Below are 18,475 nucleotides of genomic sequence, written 5' to 3' on the forward strand. Positions count from 1 at the left end.
AAGTTAAATTAATAAAAATAAATAGATGAAGAAAAATGTATAATAAAATTAAAATTTAAAACGATTACTAAAAATTATATGAACCCTAACATTGCTAAAACGATTTTTATTTTTTGACAGCAATTTTGAAAATAGTGTTCATTAATCGTGAATGTATTATAAAAAATTATTTCTTGTAATGTTTGATTAATCACTGCTTGAACAATTAATAACAACTAATAGTTAATATTGCCGACAGTGCCTAATAATTATAATACTAACTGTCATGTTGGATTCCAAAATTTCCGGTGACTCTGCGTAATGCCATAATGAAGGCTGGTCTGGTAAGGATGCCGTAGTTAGGAAAAAGAGTATACAAGGCAAGCAGAAGCCATTCTTAGATATACCATTGATTGTCATTACAAAAGTTCAAATTCTTCAAATATTGATGAACCCTTCAATTTGATATATGGGATTCTAATGACAGACAGGTTCTCCCAAATTCTCCTTTCTTCATTTCAATGTGCGGTTGGGAGTGGTGGTGCCTTATAACCTCGGGACTGGGCGAGGAAGGTCCCAGTCGGCCACAATGTGGTTACGAGTAATCTCCCTGAGTGAGCGGCACCCACTTAATGCCATTGTTAGCTCGAACTCCTCACGAAGCATCTGAAGTACTTTCCTGATACCAGCCTCTCCTTCAGCAGCCAATGAGAACACCACAGGCCTTCCAATCTGAAAATGAGATAATTTGTCAAACAGGCAAGTTAAATTCAGAGCAAGGAACACCCTGATACAAGGTCAACAACTTAAATTCCAGGCTTATTTCCAAGGGATTTATGGAATAATCATGATAATAACTGCTGTAGAGGATTCCAGGAATAAATTATTAGCTCTCTACCTGGAGGATTAACATCTTTCACCCAAGTTCTGGCGGAGTTTTATATCATTTTATGTAATTATTCTCAACAATAGAACATATAACAGGTTATAAGATAGGACTGATAGTTTTCTCTTCTTACTTTATTTTATTTCGTATACAGGATTCTTCAGCCATTGCTTCAGAGATGTGCTATACTGGTAATTACAGTAACTATATACTTACAAATATTCCAGATGCTCCTAGTGCCAATGCCTTGAAAACATCAGTACCACGGCGAACTCCACCATCAAGGAAAACAGGAACACGGCCTTGTGCAGCTTTGACGACCTGTAAGATGCATCAATAAAATCATTAAGTTCTATTATGACAACTTATAAACGTAAAAAATTGCAATTTCACTTGAAGCAAAGATAAGAGAGTACTCAGCACAGGGAATTGTTTGAATGTCATAGGATGTTATAAGAGGTCAGAAAAATAAAGGAAATCACTAAAGGAAACAAAAACTTAAAAAGTTGTGAATGTAATTAAACCTGTTACAAATGCAATTAGAATTCATAATTTTACAAGCACTTGTACCTCTTCCAGTGCCATAATAGTTGCAGGAACATAATCAAGCTGGCGAGCCCCATGATTGGAGACAATGATTCCTGCAGCTCCATTCTGTATGGATAGCCTTGCTGCATTGATAGCAAAAAAGAGGAAAAAGTAGGGGTGCATCAGAAAAATGTTATGAAGGCCAGGAACAGAATCAGATGGAAGAAAAATCTGTTTGTTCTTGTCCTGTCTGTCCTGCGGTGGTAGGGGGAGAATAGCTTTTTCAGAAATGCTTACCATCTTCTGCAGTCAGCACACCCTTTACCAGGATCGGCAGCGATGTGATTGTCTGAAGCCACTTCACATCCTGTCCAATAACCAAGAGAAGTTTATGGAAAGACCATGTCTATACCACAGTTCAGCATTGTAAAACTTTATTATCTTACCTTCCAGCTAAGTGTCCTGTCAATTTGGCCAGCAACATATGAAGCAAGTCCAGAGTCATCAGCCTGCAAAGTTAATCTAGCTAACAATCAAGAACATAGAAACAACAAACATGGAGAAATAGCACCTTGAATTTAATCAGTCATACCTTATCCATTTTTCCAAGATCCAAGCCCTCAAAGTTCTTCAGTGTCAAAAATGGTGGCAAAGTAAATCTGCAATGAAATACAGTCAAGAATTACAAAGTTCCTGTACAACAGCAAATTTAGTTGCTTTTCCACCCCTTACAGTCACAATATTTGTTTTTTGAAAATAAAATTAATATAAAAGGCCAAAGTTGGCCTTCATATATTCTACATTATCTAAAACTTGTGCGACTTTTTCTTAACTTTTGCCCTGTAATTTTTGATACATTTAAATTGATGAATCACCTGTTCTTGATGTCAGCTTCTCTCCGGCCAAGTCTTGGAGTATCCACAGTGAGGGCAATTGCCTTGAATCCAGCCCTCTCAGCTCTTCTCACAAGCTGAGCAACCACATTCCTGTCTTTGTACACCTGAATGATAAGGGAAAAACGGGATATGGTTGGTGATAACTCTCAAGCATAATGCAATTACATATGAACTCTTAGATTATCATGAACTTGGACTTTCTAAAAGTCAGCAGGAATTTAAGATTTTAAAATACAGACAATGCTCTGTAGGGATGTAAAGGGTCTTTTCTCTATTCTTATATCCCCAGAAAAATCTCAAGTGAAACAATTAATCAATAACAAAAGCAGAAGATTTTATTGAAATTAACCAATAGGGTCAAGCATGGCCAGGAGTGGGAATGCAGAATAACTAATAAGTTTCAGAGAACTTCTTTAATTTAGAGAAGGTTCCTGGCCATGCTTTGGACTCTGAATAATCATGATTTAGTAAATTGCTGGAGTGAAGAACATATACCCGGCATATAATGAAGATTCCCTTGGTGAATTGGATGATTGATACTCAAGAAGAAATTAACAAAGCAACTTCCAAGAAAAGGAAAATGTATTAAACTCACATAAAGCTGGAAAAAGCGAATGCCAGGCCCTGTTGAAGCAACCTCCTCCACACTGGAAGTAGCCCATGAAGATAGCGTCTGAAACAATTAACTCAACATTAAATTGAATAAAGAAGAGAAAAGTTTTGATTGCAATTTCACTGATAAGCCTAAACCAAACAGGCTGTTACAGTTTGCTAACAAAAGCCAATATCATAAACAAACTTTCAAGATACAATTTAAATATTAAGTGCGAGAATCAAACCATAATTGTGCCAGCTGCTGAGGCTGCCCTTGCTGTTGCATACTCTCCTGCATTGGAATGTGACTTCCAGTTATAAGCAATCCTTTTTTTCCATCTCCAGTATCAGAAGTGAGTTGCATAACAGTAGAAAAAAGAAAGGAAACATAGCTCAAAGCAACTTATTTTCAAACAAGCAACAATAGGACATCTGAAATGAAGTGTTTGCAAGAACATTTTAATGCTGAAGTAATCCCTTGAAAATTCTGGTACAAGAGCTGTATGCATAGGTATATAGACAAACTTAGTGGCAAAGCAATGACTTCAACTGATAAGTAGAATTACCTAGAGTAGCTAACATGGAGCATAAGATATTTACAGTAGCTCCACTTTCCTTCAAAATATTACAGTTGTGGCCAAGGCAAGATTACTTCCTAATTATATACTTGTACGAGTGGAAAGTTGTTCAATGATCAGCACCTTGGTAATTAAAAAAATAATAAAAAGGGGAAAAAATGAGAAAGGGTGAATAGAATGATAAGAACTGTCCTCTCGGGAACCTTCCTTTAAGGAATAGTGATAACGCAAATGAAAGTTTCAGAAAAGCTCTTCCACAGCATGTGACAGACTTTGTGATCTCTCGTGCAAAAGAGTCCATTATCTCTCTATGCACAAACTATTGAATTATATATCACCATATTGATGCCTTGTACTGGTGTCAGGATCACATAGAAAGAAGCGTAGTGGGTTTCACTGCTCCATGTGGCAATTAGGACTGTTCTAAGGCATATCCTATGATCAATGACCTTTCTAGGTCATGCTAACATCCACTGATGTCTGCATAAAGTCTGCAACTTCAAGTATCTATGTAGACACACAAGAGTAAACATACATAAAGAAATAAGGTCATAAATATGCATTTATACATATTTTTATTTGCTCAGCCAGAAGTGAAAATTCAATCAGTTTCATGTAAAGAAGAAAGGGACATTTACCTTCAGGGTGAGCCATTTTCTGCATGGCAGTTGGAGCAATCATGATAGGCATTGAAATCTTGAAGCCCAACACACTTGTAGTCATGTCAATCTTGCTCACATCAATAAGAATGCGGGGTCGGAACCTATTTTAATGGAGAAAAAAAGAAAAGAAAATTAGTATTAAATTTGAAGTAATAACACTTGATATAAGTTAAAATACCAAAGCAATAAGCAAAAATTAGTGCTGAAAAGTTAAATCTGCAATGAATTATCTTATACAATAAAAAGAAAAAGAAACATCCATGACAATTTAAAGGGAATAAATGAGCTCACAGAATTCGAGAGAAAGCATTGCGATTCTCCTTGAGAGTCCATTGGTCTTCTGCACCTGATGCATAGTAGTCGAAAACCATCTTTGGCAATTTCTGCTTAGCAATTTCCTCATATTCCATGACATTGGTTATCTCCATCTTTCTGGATTGATTATTTGTACCTTAAAATAATATTCTGAAAAGGTTCAGCATGAGATTATTAGGTTTCTCACACATAATGGATTTCTCAAAAATATCAACAAACAGAGCATTTGTGAATGGTGAAATTTCAATTCTCAGTTGCACTGCAAGATGGGAAGAAAAAGAAAAAGGAAGAGAAAAAGAAAAATAAACTTCGAATAAAAGATCATAGCCATGAAGAGAGTTGAGAAGAAAAAGGATAGTAATAATAATACAACTGGCGCTATATAAGAAAATAAAACATGCATGAGATTCAAAAAATTAAAAATTGTTTTTGTCATTCCAGCAACAGGAATGATTACTAACACCCAGAAGGTAAAAACTCAAAAGTCCCCGGTAATTGAACACGAGAAGCTGCTTTAGCTGTCATTTGAAGAGGAATAAAGGTGGCAAATGAAAGATTCGAGAATTCTCCAACAACTATTCTCCTGTTTCTTAATTGAGTGGACGCTTAATAGATTATGTTCAATTAAAAATCTAATTCGACTCGAATAATAAATAGTAGCCTGGTTGAGTTCATGGCTTCACTTCACAGGTTACACCTCATGAAAACAATGTTATAAGCTTGTGAATTATGTTCAAATCTTATCGACAAAATACCACAAATTCACAACTACATGCAATCAAATCCTACAAATGACAAAACAGATAGGGGAGAAAAGGCAGAAACTAAAAAAACCAGTCTGATGGATTCCCCCTTCCAAGAAACCATCAATAGATAACAAGCAATAACATGCGACTCAAACAAAGAATTCAAACCCATTTTCACACGAGGAATGAAGATTACAAAAACCAAACTATCAGAACCAAATGACAATAAAATTCCACAAACGAAACTAAACAGTATAACGAGAAAATCCCAGAAAGCGAGGGTGAAGTGAGAAAAATATGCAAAAAGAAAGAGAAGTGAAACCAGAGTGAAGCAGAGAGGAGAGAACAGACCTTGGCCAAACTCTACCAATAGGAGAAGAAGAAAATGGGAAGAGAAAACGAGAAAGAGTGCATATAATGTTGGAGAGAGAGAGAGAAGGAACTCTGGAGCTCTCAAGTGATGCAAACAAACAAAAGAATTATATGCAGAAATATTGAAAAATAAGGGAAAAAAGACAAATATGGTGGGATCAAATGAGAAAGATGAGTCACAGAGAGTGCTAAAAGGATTAGTTTTTCAAGGTGAGAATTTGTAGCCAAATCTGTTTCATGGAAATTTGAGAATTTGTGTGGAGAGCAATTTTGTTGGATTATCGCTTCCAAGAGCTCATCCCCATTATTTTTTCAATTTCGTTATGCCAAAATTTTCCTTATATCAAAATTATAAGAAGGTAAAGTGTATTGTGCACCTCAAAAAATATTAAGATATTGTTTCTTTTTATTATTATATTATTTCTTAATTAATAAAAAAATATTAAAATAAATTTTTAAACTTTCATCCCTATTCAGCATATAGAAATGCCTTTAAAAAAAATAATTCTGAGTGAAGTAAGTTATTCTAAATGAATAAGAAATGAATAACTTATCCAAACCAATATGTGGATGATGTATGTTCATTTATTTTAATAGGATAAGTTTAATAAATAAGAAAATATTTTTCATGCAAGTCAATTTTCATATTTTGGATGCTAATTGATACAATAATCCAATTTATAAGATCAAATAATAAATCCAATTTAGGTTTCTAATCTTCCAAAGATATAATGGGATGGCACGACGTTTTTTTAATTTAAAATTTTAATTTTAAATTTTAAATATGATGATCGTCGAGTCGCTGTTATTCGAGAGAAGGCCAACTTAAAAATTGAATCAAGTCCAAAAGCTCCCAAAATCCTCAATGAAAGTGCGGTTCAATATTTTCAGTTCTGATTCAAATTCGCGGAATAAATCGGGTTACATGTAAGTTCGAATTCAGTAGGAAAAAATTTAGTCCGGTAATGTGACATGATGAAGGATAGCAAGTCCAATCATTTCACGGTTCTATCTGTATGCACGTTGAGAAAAATTAAATAGCCGTCTGGTATAGAGAGTGAGTTTGATACTTCTGTACGTACGGATCTGTGTGACGGAAACAGACGGTAGAGAGGCCATAAAAAGAGAGAAATACCCTTTTTTATATCTAAGTTTATACAACTACCGTAAACCCTACTATTTTGGATTTCATAATATCATATATGAAATAATTTTAAAATTTAGAAATAATATCATATATGAAATAATTTTAAAATTTAGAAAAAATAGTTTACACGTTATGAATCTGTTTAATGCGAATATTAATTAATAAGAGAGTACATAGAAAGAAAAAATAGGTCTTGTGTTCTGATGTATAGAGGAGTTTGAGTTTGAAGCTGGAAATTGAGATAGCCCAAACTCTAGATTGATTGGCAGATGGAGCTCCACATGCTTGTGGGTATGGACATGAGGCGACAACTGTGTTTTCGGCTGATGGAGATTTGGCCTGTCTTCGCCACCCCACAATGTTCAGCCATAGAAGCATTAATACCACATTATGATATGAAATAGCATGATAAGCCAATCAAAAATCAATATTTATAATAACTTATTTTAATATTAATAGTTTTAAAAATAATTAATTTATTAATAATTATTAAATTAAACAATTTATATTGCTTGGATTAGATTACGTAGGAGAATGTAACACTCTTTTTGACATAGTCTAACTTACAAATCTAATTGGGTAAGTTAGAAGGAATATAAATAAGACATAGACTATAGTTTATTGATTTTTATGAGTAGAAATGGGGATAATTTCATTATTAATGATGGTATTTTCCAATTATGTGGGCTGGAATATATATCACATTAGAAAATTTCCAACTATTAATATTATTTTATTCAGCCAACTACTTAATAAAGATAATTTTCATCATAATTGCGTCGTAAGCATCGGCGATGATCTCAGGATTGTTCTGTTTTTAAAGATATTCAATTTACTTGATGCAAGTGGTGGAGGGTTTTGGATTCATAAGCGTTGGCAAAAGAAATTCCCTGGTCATTGGACTTTTAATTGGGCTTGTACTTCAACGAACCTTACCAACTTGAAGAAACGTGGCCCAAGCTTCGGACACTCCAGCCTTTATCACTAATTATAAATTACCTCTCTCAGGCCCTAACCAATTATTCTCTTTCTTTTTATTATTTTAAAACATATATCAAACTCTCCAAATTTTAAAATTAAATTAAATAAATACCGATTATCACCTTCTGATTTATATCAGTAATAGTTATAGGGAAATTGTTAAATGGATAAATTCATAATGGATTCAAAACAAATACAAGTGATTTAATCTGATTTTTTTTATATATAGATTAATTTATCTATATTTTAAATGGATAAATTCATAATGAGTTTTTTTTTTTTTTAAAGAAATCATCTAAATGCTGTAAATTTTAAAGAAAAACTAATTTTTTAATTTTAATTATAAATTACAATTTTAACCCCCTATAATTGTTATAAACAATTAGTTTCTAAGCATATTTCGAGAATGTAAAAATTTATAAATAACTTAAGAAATGCATATCACACCCTTAGTTTTTTCATATAAATTCAGATATTCTCTCAATTACTGTAGAATTTACTCCAATATATTGTTACCAATGACATTTATTTCATTTTCGAATCTCAATTTTTACCTTTTCATACTCTCAAAATTATCTATATTTTCTATCCTACTATATTTTTAGAATTTATTTAAATATCTTTTCATTAAATATTTATTAAAAGCAAAACACTTTCTATTTCATATTTAGAATTCAAACTTGAAATTTTTAATTAAAAAAAAATGAAATTATACCATCCTATCTCACTATTTAGAGATAATAATTATACAATTTTATACAATTTTAGATAGAACTAATATGCGCCTATAAAAAATTTAATTATTTTTATTTTTTAAATTAATTTTTAGAGTGAATTACACTGATTCAAATTTAACATAATATTAGAATTTTTCTATCAATATTGGACATCCCGTAATTATATCACGCTCTAATATAATTTATTTTTAAAAATAAGAGATATATTGAATCTTATATCGATTTGAAACAGAAATAATATGTTTCAGATTTAAGTATTTCTCTCCTTAATTAACTTTTAGTATAAGTTAAATCTGAATAATTTAACTTAATGATATACCCCTGATTTGAAATAAATTTTCTTACAAAGTCAAATTTTTTTATTTTTTATTAAATCACTCATTTTAATATTTATTAATCAATATATTAATTTGCTTATAAGAGGGAGTATCTCTTACTTCCCACAAAATCTTTAAAGGAGCGCCATAAATTTAGCCATGTCTTACGTGACTAAAATTATTAAAATGATCACACGTAACTCATCCATGTCTTGGTGTCTTTGGAGTGTTCCTTTCGTTACTACAAAAGTCTTTTACATTAACTTGATTATTGTATTAATTCATTATCCTTTTTACAATCCCATCACGCAATATAGAGAGGAGAGAAAGGATGTAACCAATTAGCAATTGCCATTCAATCTTCCACCTCATTGTTCCCTTACCTTATTATTAAATAATTAACAAGTCATCAACAAAGTTATAAAAATAAAAAGAAAATTTACAATTTAATTCTTATATATTGTCATTATTAATAAGTCAGTCCTTATATTTTCAGAAACCTATTAAAATGTTCTTATCTTTTATCTCAATCAACAAAATAGTCATTCCGTCTATTTTTACTGTTAAAAATACAGTAAAAAATTAAATTATCCCATTATTTTTCTCTTTCTCCTCCTTCTTTTTCTTTGCTTCTTCTTTTTCAATTTTTCTTTCTATTATTCTTTTTTGAGGAGGAGGAGATGATTCTTTTTCTTCTTTTTCTTTATCATCATCTTCATATTCTCCTCTTTTTTCTTCTTTTTCTTTTTTTTCATCATCATTATCTTCTCTTTTTTTTTCTTTTTTTTTTTAAAAAGGAGAGGAGGAGAGACTATTTCGTTGACGGAAGGAAATGATAAGAATATTTTAATAGATATAAGAAAAGATAAAGACATTTTAATAGATATGAAAAAAAAAATATTTTAATAAATTTTTAAAAATATAAGAACTGACTTGTCAATAATAACAATATTCAAGACTAAATAAAGGATTTTATTTGAGGGTAAAATTAGATTTTAAAATTTTTTTCTCTCATCGTTTATCTATTTTTAATGAAAAAAAATAAAAAATTATTTTATTAATAAAAAAAAACATTTTAATAGATTTTTAAAATATAAAAATTAACTTGTTAATAATAATAATATCTAAAATCTAAATTGAAAATCTTCAAAACACAGAAAGTGGAATTCAAGCACAAGTAAGCAAATTAATTTAATTATTTATTAAATTAATTATGCTGATGATTCACTACATTATGATTAAGTGCAAATCTCGCGCTATTGTAGTCATTAAATTGAAATAATTGTATATATCTTCTCAGTATACATGCTGTGAATGTCAGCTACACGTGGCAGTTGCCCAGATATATGAGTTGGGACCCAACAGATGGCGGCTGCATCCGAGAAAGGCTGACCATTCAAGGGTCCTTGCTGTAAATTCATGGTACATGTGTAAGAACAAAGAGTTAACATAGATTGGAACACTGAATTTAATAATTTTGATAAAATTTTTTAATAATAAATAAGTTTAAACACATCCATAACTGTCAACCATTTATCACATAAATATTAATCTTGTAATAAAATGAATCCATTTCCTCGTTATTTTTGTAAATTTGATACATGCTCATCATGGAACAAAAAACTCCAATGATGAAAAGATAAATTATAGAATTTAAAATTTTTTAATTAAATTATTCAACTGGAAAGTTTCCATGGAAATAATTGCTTAATCATTCACCAGCAATCATAACTTAATTGGAAACCCTAGCTAGATAGAATAGTAATTATTTTATGTAATTTTAGTTTACTTTAAATTGATCTGATTTGATTTATTTATATTTTTTATTATAATTTGATGGCTTGAAACTAATGTCTTTTGGACACACAGTTTACTTAGGAATTAAACTATAAATGTGTATGAGTGGTCTAAAATTTTTGAAAATGACTCATTTATAAAAGCATTAAGTCTATGATGCCAAGTGTCATTGGATGAGCTGTAATTTTATGATGACGTGGCATTGCTGCTTGACTTCTATTGTATGGCAGCTGGCACAATAATATAGTTTCACGTCAAATTGAATAGTTTTTATTTATTTGAAAAATTATTCATCTACTCAAAACATATATGCTGTTTTTCACATGCAATTAAGACACATTTTATATTTCAATAAATAATTTATTAATATTTTATGATACAATTATAAGAAAGCTTAAAATTGGCATTTTTTTGGAAATAATCAAAATATTTCTCCCAAGTAGTCATTTGCAGTATGATGGTCAAAAGGGTAAAGTAGAATACAAAGGAGGGTGTATTTGTAATTACAAAGGGTCAATTATTTGTCTGCCATTCTTTAATTTTGCCCATTTATAAAAACCCTAGCTAGCTTTGAGCTTGAAAGCTTCACCAACCACCTTGCTAATTAATAAGCAAAAATCCTCCATTCTCTCTCAGCCACCTTCTCTCAAATTAAAATGGAAAAACCAACTCCAATTTTTGTGCAAAATTCAGTGATCAGTCCTTACAAATCCAAAGCTCACTACCCACAAAAAGCCAAGGGCATCTCCTTCATTGCTTTCGTTTTCTCTATTTTCCTTTACATCTCCATCTTCTATATTTTCAACCTCTCCCCTTCAGAGCTATTCAAAAACTCCAAGTTTTGGTTCTTCATTTCCAACACTCTTATTATTATCATTCTCGTAGATTATGGTGCGTTCTCTTCCTCCACTAAGCAACATGAGCTTTACCAGGATTACATAATCAGAAGGCAAACAAGTGCTCCATCCTGCTATCCACAGCACTACTCAGAGATCATCAAGACATGCATTCCTGAAGAACATGTCGAGGACTTGTGGGAGAAGAGCAAAGTAACAATCCCTCAGAGGACAAGTTCTCTCACCAGCTTCCAAGGGAACTATAAGAAGCCTGGAAGTTGTCTGGAACAAGACTATATTAGTGGAAGTTGTAAAAAGAAGCAGGTCCAGGCGAAAACATTCCGACGTAGTAAATCAGATATCTGTAAAAGGGTAGTGATTGATGAGAGCAAGAACAGCATTAGAAGAATAGAAACAGATGATATATTACATGACTCACCACCCAACGTTGTAGATGGAGAAGAAAATAAAAATGATGAGTATGCAAAAATGTCCAACGAAGAATTAAACAGAAGAGTTGAGGAGTTTATTCAAAGATTCAATAGGCAAATTCGGCTTCAGAGAGATGTTTACTAGATTAATTCAAGCAGGTGAATTCGAGTTCCATCGATGGAACAGGTCATAGACTATAGCTAGCTAGAAAACCATATTAGAGAAATTTTCTATATATGTATATTCAAGACATTTTACTGTGTCTTTTAGATATGTCTCGGTTTATGTCTTCCACTAGATCTATCTTTTTTATGATATTATTATAGTATAAATACTTTAGACTTTTGTGTGGAGACAATATCTTTGTCGATAATTTCATTTTGTTAATCCTCAATTTGATCGTTTGTTCTATATTTCAGGTAAAATGAATTTTTAAATTTTAATATATTATTTTTAGCTATTTGTTGATCGGAAATCTATAATATATTTTTTTTAAACTTAAAGACAATTAATAATTTTTTTTTGATTGTATTATAACTGTAACCACTAGATATTTTCAATCCTTACTTGATTCAAGACAAAGCAGGTCTCGGATCTTTCAGCAACTTATGTCTTCTTGCTTTGAGCTTCTGTGAAAGCGAGCTGCTTGTTTGATGCAAAACGTCTCGCTTTAGCGGTTTATGAAAATTTAAAATTATATATAATAGTTAGCACGAAATTATTAAATAATTTGAATTAGCTATTTTGAAGCAGGTAGAGAGTGAGTATAAAAATTATTTGGATCAGTTTGGACATGACTGTTTCAATTGGTATTAAAACCACCATAAGTCAGAAAAATTATGCAGAGATAATGAACCTACGAGAAAAGGACTATCCGTGTGAAATGAGGTGGAGTTGCCCGAAGTATTAGCGTATCACAATATCTAAGAATTTAGTTCTGACTTAGCAATCGTATCCAATTCAGTAATTCAGTTGCAATGATAACGTCGCAAATTTAATGGGGAGAGTGTGAAAGTCAGCTGCTTACTTGATGTGGAACGTTGTACATCGGCGATTTATGTAAAATTAAAATTATATATAATAGCTAATATGAAATTACTAAATAATTTAGATTAAATATTTTGATTCAAGTAGAAAATGAATTCAAAAATTATTTGACTGTTTAAGCTTTTTTCCTTCAAAATGAATTTTCTTTTTTAAAATAAAGTTTTAAAAGTTCCTTCCATTTTTTTTATTATTTTTCTTAGATTTCTTTTAATATCTCATCAATATTTTCAGGCTTGTGGATCAATAACATGAAATGTAAGTAATTGATAATATATATGATAATTTAACTAAACTGACATTTTTAAAAAGTTTACAGGTTTATAGTATTGCTTAATTAATAATAGGATTAGTTTCTTAAAAAAATATGATAGATAAGTTTACCTTCAGTTAAATTAATTTTATTATTATAGTATTGCGTCCATTAAAACTTGATTTCGATCCAACGTCAAAATTAATCTCTTTCTTGAAAAAAAAAAAATCTGAAACACATGATTGATCTTTTTTTTTTTTTTTAATAACAGACTCTTGTTAGCTTCTTTTTTATATTGAATTATATCTATGTTCCATGTTTCTACTGTTTTAAAACCATAATCCGGTTGCTATAAGACCCTAATGTTACATTTGTTATATCATAATGTAATTAAATTTTTGACCATGCAAAAACAATCTGATTTTTTTTTTTTTTAACCTGAAGTAATCAAAAGAGAAGAAGGAATGAAGTGGTGGATCAGAGCCAAGCCCACTAAACAGTGTCATAATACTAAAAGTCCATCATGATAATGGGCTAAAAGGTTTCTTTCCTTCCATTTTCTTTCTATTGAAACGTTTCTTTTTTTGGCTTTCTTTCTCGAACGTCTTCAATCTGAATCCCCTACACTCCATTGCTGTTTAGCCATTGAATCTTCGAATTCTGGAGCATTCTAATATTTCAAATTATGGGTTTGGCCTCCGCTAACACTTCCAATGAAGGTATGCAACTTTGCGTGTTTGATTTGAGAAGGGGGCAACTTGAAGGGCAGGAGCTGGACAAGATCCTTTTCTTTTTCCCTGCTGATTTGCCCTTCTCTACCCAACTTTCTGTCATAGGCCTCAGTGAAGGACTCATCACTTTTACAAGGTCAGTTCCTATTTTAGAGCCCAATTATTCGATCGCAAATTTCTCTCTTTTTTTTCCCCCAAAGTTTGTTGTAATGTATCGGTTGAACATTGAATTATACGCAGAATTTTCTCTCCAGAAGCACCTTGTGAGGTCATAGAAGCAGAGAGGCATTCTCATGTCTTTTACGAGGCAGAGCCGGATATCTGGATGGTGATGGTATGATATTCTCCTCTTGTAAGTCAACGTGGGTTGATTCTGAATTTAGTGAAATTGATTAGTTTTAGCTGTTGATTAACCTTTCTATAGGTAGTGGAGAAAAGTAAGGGGCTGGAAGTCATATGGCGGATAGATGCATTGCGAGAGGTTCTCAAGGAAGTTCACTCTCTTTTCATGATGTTTAATGGGTCCATAAGAGCAATGCTTGAGAGAGAACCTAGTGGAGGAGTAATTCGATCTCATCTTTACCCTTTCATAATGGATTATCTAAGTGGTAAGGCTTACACAGTTCTTTGCCAATTAGAGTTGCTTTAAATCCAATTTTCTGTCTTTGATTCAAATTGTTTCATTGTAAGTCATTAATTGTCAGCATGTCAAATGTGGTCTTCATTGGAAAACTACTGCTGCTGCGGTAATGCTGAAGTTGCTTTATCAAATGATTTCCATTGGATTTGAGCCACCAAAGTGTTGCTGTTTCTTGTAGTACCTTACCTGTAACCTTTATCTTTGGGACAGATTTTCTTGTTGGGAAGAAACTCCAATTACCATCATTTCGCGACTGTTTAACGGAGCGTGGAACTGTACAGATGTTGACTGTTGGAAGAGAAGCTGCAATTGAAGTTCAGGTTTTCCTTTAGAAAAGTTTTCAATGATCATATACATGGGAAACGCCAAAGCTCATTGCCATTTTGCCAGAATAGGCTATTTAAATCTGTCTTAAAATTTTCTTATTACTTCTTTATGTTTCCACTTATGGAAGTGTGCTCAGCACCTATTTAGTATCTGCCCTGCAATCTGACCCTCCCACATTTGGGGGAAGGAATGCAGCCATTTGGCTTTAAGGCCATCTGTAGGATTACTCTGGAAACTGCTTAAAAATATATATGGTTTGGTATTTTTCAGGTTGGTGTTGGGTTTTCTTTTATCAGATGTGCACTATTTGACTGATAAATGATAGTATCTAAGGCTTAACAAGTCTTTTTCTGCCCTTGTATCAGGGTATGCTGAAGTAGTGGGCGAAATTTAGTCAATATTACTGGTTATTACAATGTTTACGATATGTTAATTTAATGTATTGGCCTTTTCTTTTCTTTTGTTGTTATCATCATTTTGTTAGGGAGTGGTGCCTGGCTTGTTTAAATGAGCATGCTTGATAGTCATTAAATCATTTATCTCTTATGTCTATGGATCAAATGATAGCAAACTTAAATAAATAAAACATAACTCACTAGCGATCTTGAATTTTGTAGTAGATATGATCTGTTTCCCCATTGTGTTATCACATATAATACGAACTATTTCACGTATCTTCTTCTACCCAGTTTTAGTGTCGAATACTGTGATAGTGCCATAGTCCATCTTATATTACTGTTTTTTATGTCAATATTCACCTTTTTAATTATCTATATAGGCTTTCATTTTCTTTCTTGTAATTAAGAGGGGCGCACTGGAGATCATTTCTTGAATGAAGTTCAATGTTATCTACTATACAGAATACAGAAATTTCATGTTTTGCCTGTGAGTAGAAGGGTTGTTCAATGTTAATGATTACATGTTATTTTGGCAGTCACTTGTCAGAGTAATAGAGTCTTGTGCTGAGGCCGCCCCTTGCTATTCACTGATTTTCTTTCAGGACCTGCTTGTCTCCACAACAGTTTCTCCTGTATGTTTCATTCTCCAAATACCTTTTGATTTTCATGGGTTTCAATTTTTTATGATTTGCAGTTGTCTTTAATCTTAAGTTTTATTTGAATCTCAAGGTTTAACATAGAGTTCATTTCAACTGAAATGTAATAATGGTATTGCTGTGCACCTTTTTTGGGCCAAATTCTCATTTTCATTGCCTTGTTTTTGTCAGGATGACACAATAAATTTATTTACATATGCGGTTCTAAGGTTGACTCCTCGTGCTTTGTCCTCTGGAGTAAGTTCCTGGTCCTACTTACGCAAAGGAAGCACTGCATCTCATGTTGCTGCAGGGTCTACCCTGGCCCAATCTGCTTCTGTTTCAGAACATCTTTGTCGTTCACATGATAACTCTCCTGGTCAAGATGACAGTTACCATGTTAAAAGACCCTTACAGCATGGCAGGTGGGCTAAAGGGAAGGATGGTTTTCTCATCACTGATATTTGGGGTACAGATATCACTAGCTTGATAACAGCTAGCCCAACAATTTGGCTTCGGCAGACTGGGGAGAGAATGTATCTCTGTGCTTATCAGTATAAAGGTCTGACCTTAATCCTTCTGCTTCCTGTTTCCTCCATTCTTAATGGGGAGCAAGGTGTTTCCCTGGTGAAGCAGCGAGTTCTTGAAAATGTAAGTGTGTGCCTATAAAAATTACTAATTTGGCTTGCCCTGCTTCTTTCTGCTTTCAACATTCATTACACAATGCGTGGACATAAATAAATTCTACCATCTCTATTCATTTGTTATATGTTGCAGCATGAATAGCTAAATGACTTGGACATGTGACAGATGAGGTCATCTCATTAGTTGTGCTGTGCTTGATTGTCTGATTTTTGAAAGTCAGAATGATGTTGCACAGTGCACAGAGTTGAAGCAATTTTTTACCCAGCATTACTTGAATAGCCCATGCTGGAATAGTTTTAACTGTTAGTATAGGAGAAGGGTCAAGCTACTTGGAAATTCTGCCTTATGCTCTTATTGTAGCTTTATTTAACTTTTAACGTCTACATGTTGAAAGTTTATCCATCCTTCATGTGTTTCTTATTTTCTCTTTTGGGCTGATGTGGTAGGCATCAGCTAAGATGTTGAAAGTTGAAGAGAAACTATCAAAAGGATGGGGTGGTGAGAATGCTTATCACGTTAGCGGGTATCGTTACTTGCTCCTGGATGATGATCGAAATGTATCTAGGGCTTCTCCACCAGTAAAGGTTACAACCCTTACAAAGGTAAATCCCCCTCTTGATAAATACATGTTTGGGTGGTTTAACATGGGCTCTATGTGCCCTGGCTCATCTGCATTTGATAAAATACCTTTTTCTTCTAATGAGGCAACTTATGGTTAGAACTTATATCTAGTATTGTTATTAAGGATCAATTTACAATATTTATCTCATGTAAGATGCCTGTATCATTTTCTAAGAAGTTTGTCTGGTTTAACTTCAAAGTCTGGTCTCAGCCAAACATAAGGCTTGCATGCTTGCAACATTTTCTAGAATGTTACTTCTGGGTTTTCCATTGAGAACCGTGTTTCTTGTTAGATGAAGAGTTTGCGTTCATATTGCAGGAATCTTTACTTGCCATGAATAAGCTTAGAGAAGAGGTAGATTCAATAAAGAGTAGAGCTAAAAGGGATGGTTCAGAACAAGAGAAAGATTTGGAAATATGCATTAGAGCAAAAAACAATGCTTGGGTTATTGCTCATACTACCAGAGGGAAGGAGCTTTATATGGTTCTAGAAAAAGCCAACGAAACACTTCTCTATGCCTCTGATGCTGTTGAGAAGTTCAGCAACAGGTAGATAATTTCTTGTTGCTTTTATTAAATAAGGAAAACTTATATTAATTTATGAGTTTCTGAATGTTAGAAAAATTTCTTTTCTATTTTTAATGCTTCGTACAGGTATTGTGGTGGCACTTTCTCATTGGATTAGGGACGCGTGTAGTTGGTCCCTATTTGACTAGGATTAGAGAAACTGCATGTGCAGCAAAAGCAAATAATGAGGATTACACATCAGAGGAACTGCTCTGGACTAGCATATTTGGATTAGGCACCTTTTTTTTTTTTGAATATTTGTCAAGATGCTTTTGTTTCTTTCTTTCATTGTTTCACACGTATAGAGGCATGGTACAGATTATTTTCATGCTTGGGTCCAGACTCCAGAACCAAATATTCGTTTGTGTTCAGTTTGTGTATATATATTAGTGATGAATCCAGGCAGGAATGTCCTTTATGGTTCTGAGTGAAATTGAACTCAATTAACAATCATTGTTGCTACTGCATCTTGGAGAATGACGTCCCCTTGCTTGTTAATGCAATGGAAGGTGCCCAAGAACAAACGTCCAGCGTTCTACGAAAGAGAAGCTTCTTCACTCGAGATACAAGCCTCGAGGATATCTCCACCGCTTCCTTTGCGTCATTGTCCATGCGCTTTAAATTGATCATTGTAAATGGCGTTGGCCGGGGAATAGGGGACGACAACATAGAAATTCATTTTTCTGTATCGTTCACAGCAACCAAACGGAGTAAGAGAGGAAGTTCCTATTTAAACCCTAATGAAGATTCACGCAGTGATTGAACGAAGTTGAGATTAGTGAGAAAGATTTAATAACCTTTAAGGAGTAAA

General features: G+C 32.8%; 3 protein-coding genes across 6 annotated transcripts; 2 read left to right on the top strand and 1 right to left on the bottom strand.

Moving 5' to 3' along the window:
* Nucleotides 1-353: 353 nt before the first annotated feature.
* Nucleotides 354-5,690, bottom strand: LOC110600955 (peroxisomal (S)-2-hydroxy-acid oxidase). 3 transcript variants are annotated; one of them, XM_021737908.2, is made up of 12 exons: nt 5,536-5,690; nt 4,415-4,588; nt 4,100-4,224; nt 3,129-3,175; nt 2,885-2,962; nt 2,269-2,393; nt 1,986-2,052; nt 1,840-1,902; nt 1,691-1,760; nt 1,436-1,536; nt 1,082-1,186; nt 354-711 (listed from the first exon to the last, which is right to left on the bottom strand). In XM_021737908.2, the coding sequence occupies exons 2-12, from the start codon at nt 4,549-4,551 to the stop codon at nt 526-528; spliced, it is 1,104 nt and encodes a 367-aa protein (XP_021593600.1). In that variant the 5' UTR covers nt 4,552-4,588; nt 5,536-5,690; the 3' UTR covers nt 354-525. The 3 variants fall into 3 exon arrangements, with proteins under 3 accessions (XP_021593600.1, XP_021593601.1, XP_021593602.1); XM_021737909.2 differs by having other exon boundaries at nt 4,415-4,574; nt 5,536-5,687; XM_021737910.2 differs by lacking the exon at nt 5,536-5,690 and having other exon boundaries at nt 4,411-4,526.
* Nucleotides 5,691-11,129: 5,439 nt separating this feature from the next.
* Nucleotides 11,130-12,076, top strand: LOC110602730. The gene has a single exon (XM_021740325.2). The coding sequence runs from the start codon at nt 11,192-11,194 to the stop codon at nt 11,945-11,947; it is 756 nt and encodes a 251-aa protein (XP_021596017.1). The 5' UTR covers nt 11,130-11,191; the 3' UTR covers nt 11,948-12,076.
* A 1,586-nt stretch (nt 12,077-13,662) lies between these two features.
* On the top strand, nt 13,663-18,097 carry LOC110602320 (vacuolar fusion protein CCZ1 homolog B). Of its 2 annotated transcripts, XM_021739809.2 has the most exons (10): nt 13,663-13,967; nt 14,072-14,165; nt 14,256-14,439; nt 14,536-14,577; nt 14,682-14,791; nt 15,733-15,828; nt 16,024-16,482; nt 16,923-17,078; nt 17,417-17,646; nt 17,752-18,097. In XM_021739809.2, exons 1-10 carry the CDS (start codon nt 13,786-13,788, stop codon nt 17,780-17,782), a joined length of 1,584 nt encoding a protein of 527 aa, XP_021595501.1. In that variant the 5' UTR covers nt 13,663-13,785; the 3' UTR covers nt 17,783-18,097. The 2 variants fall into 2 exon arrangements, with proteins under 2 accessions (XP_021595501.1, XP_021595502.1); XM_021739810.2 differs by lacking the exon at nt 14,536-14,577 and having other exon boundaries at nt 13,665-13,967.
* The last annotated feature ends 378 nt before the right edge of the window (nt 18,098-18,475 follow it).

Source organism: Manihot esculenta, chromosome 15, assembly GCF_001659605.2.
Source record: "Manihot esculenta cultivar AM560-2 chromosome 15, M.esculenta_v8, whole genome shotgun sequence".
Lineage (NCBI taxonomy): Eukaryota > Viridiplantae > Streptophyta > Magnoliopsida > Malpighiales > Euphorbiaceae > Manihot > Manihot esculenta.

Excerpts from the sequence above, each read along its gene's own strand:
- LOC110600955 (XM_021737908.2), bottom strand. The coding sequence starts at position 4,551 with ATGGAGATAACCAATGTCATGGAATATGAGGAAATTGCTAAGCAGAAA. Across the intron at positions 3,176-4,099 it reads GAAAATGGCTCACCCTGAAG|GAGAGTATGCAACAGCAAGG; the intron begins GTAAATGTCCCT and ends ATTCCAATGCAG. Across the intron at positions 1,903-1,985 it reads ATCTTGGAAAAATGGATAAG|GCTGATGACTCTGGACTTGC; the intron begins GTATGACTGATT and ends TTAACTTTGCAG.
- LOC110602730 (XM_021740325.2), top strand. The coding sequence starts at position 11,192 with ATGGAAAAACCAACTCCAATTTTTGTGCAAAATTCAGTGATCAGTCCT.
- LOC110602320 (XM_021739809.2), top strand. The coding sequence starts at position 13,786 with ATGGGTTTGGCCTCCGCTAACACTTCCAATGAAGGTATGCAACTTTGC. Across the intron at positions 13,968-14,071 it reads GGACTCATCACTTTTACAAG|AATTTTCTCTCCAGAAGCAC; the intron begins GTCAGTTCCTAT and ends AATTATACGCAG. Across the intron at positions 16,483-16,922 it reads AGCAGCGAGTTCTTGAAAAT|GCATCAGCTAAGATGTTGAA; the intron begins GTAAGTGTGTGC and ends CTGATGTGGTAG.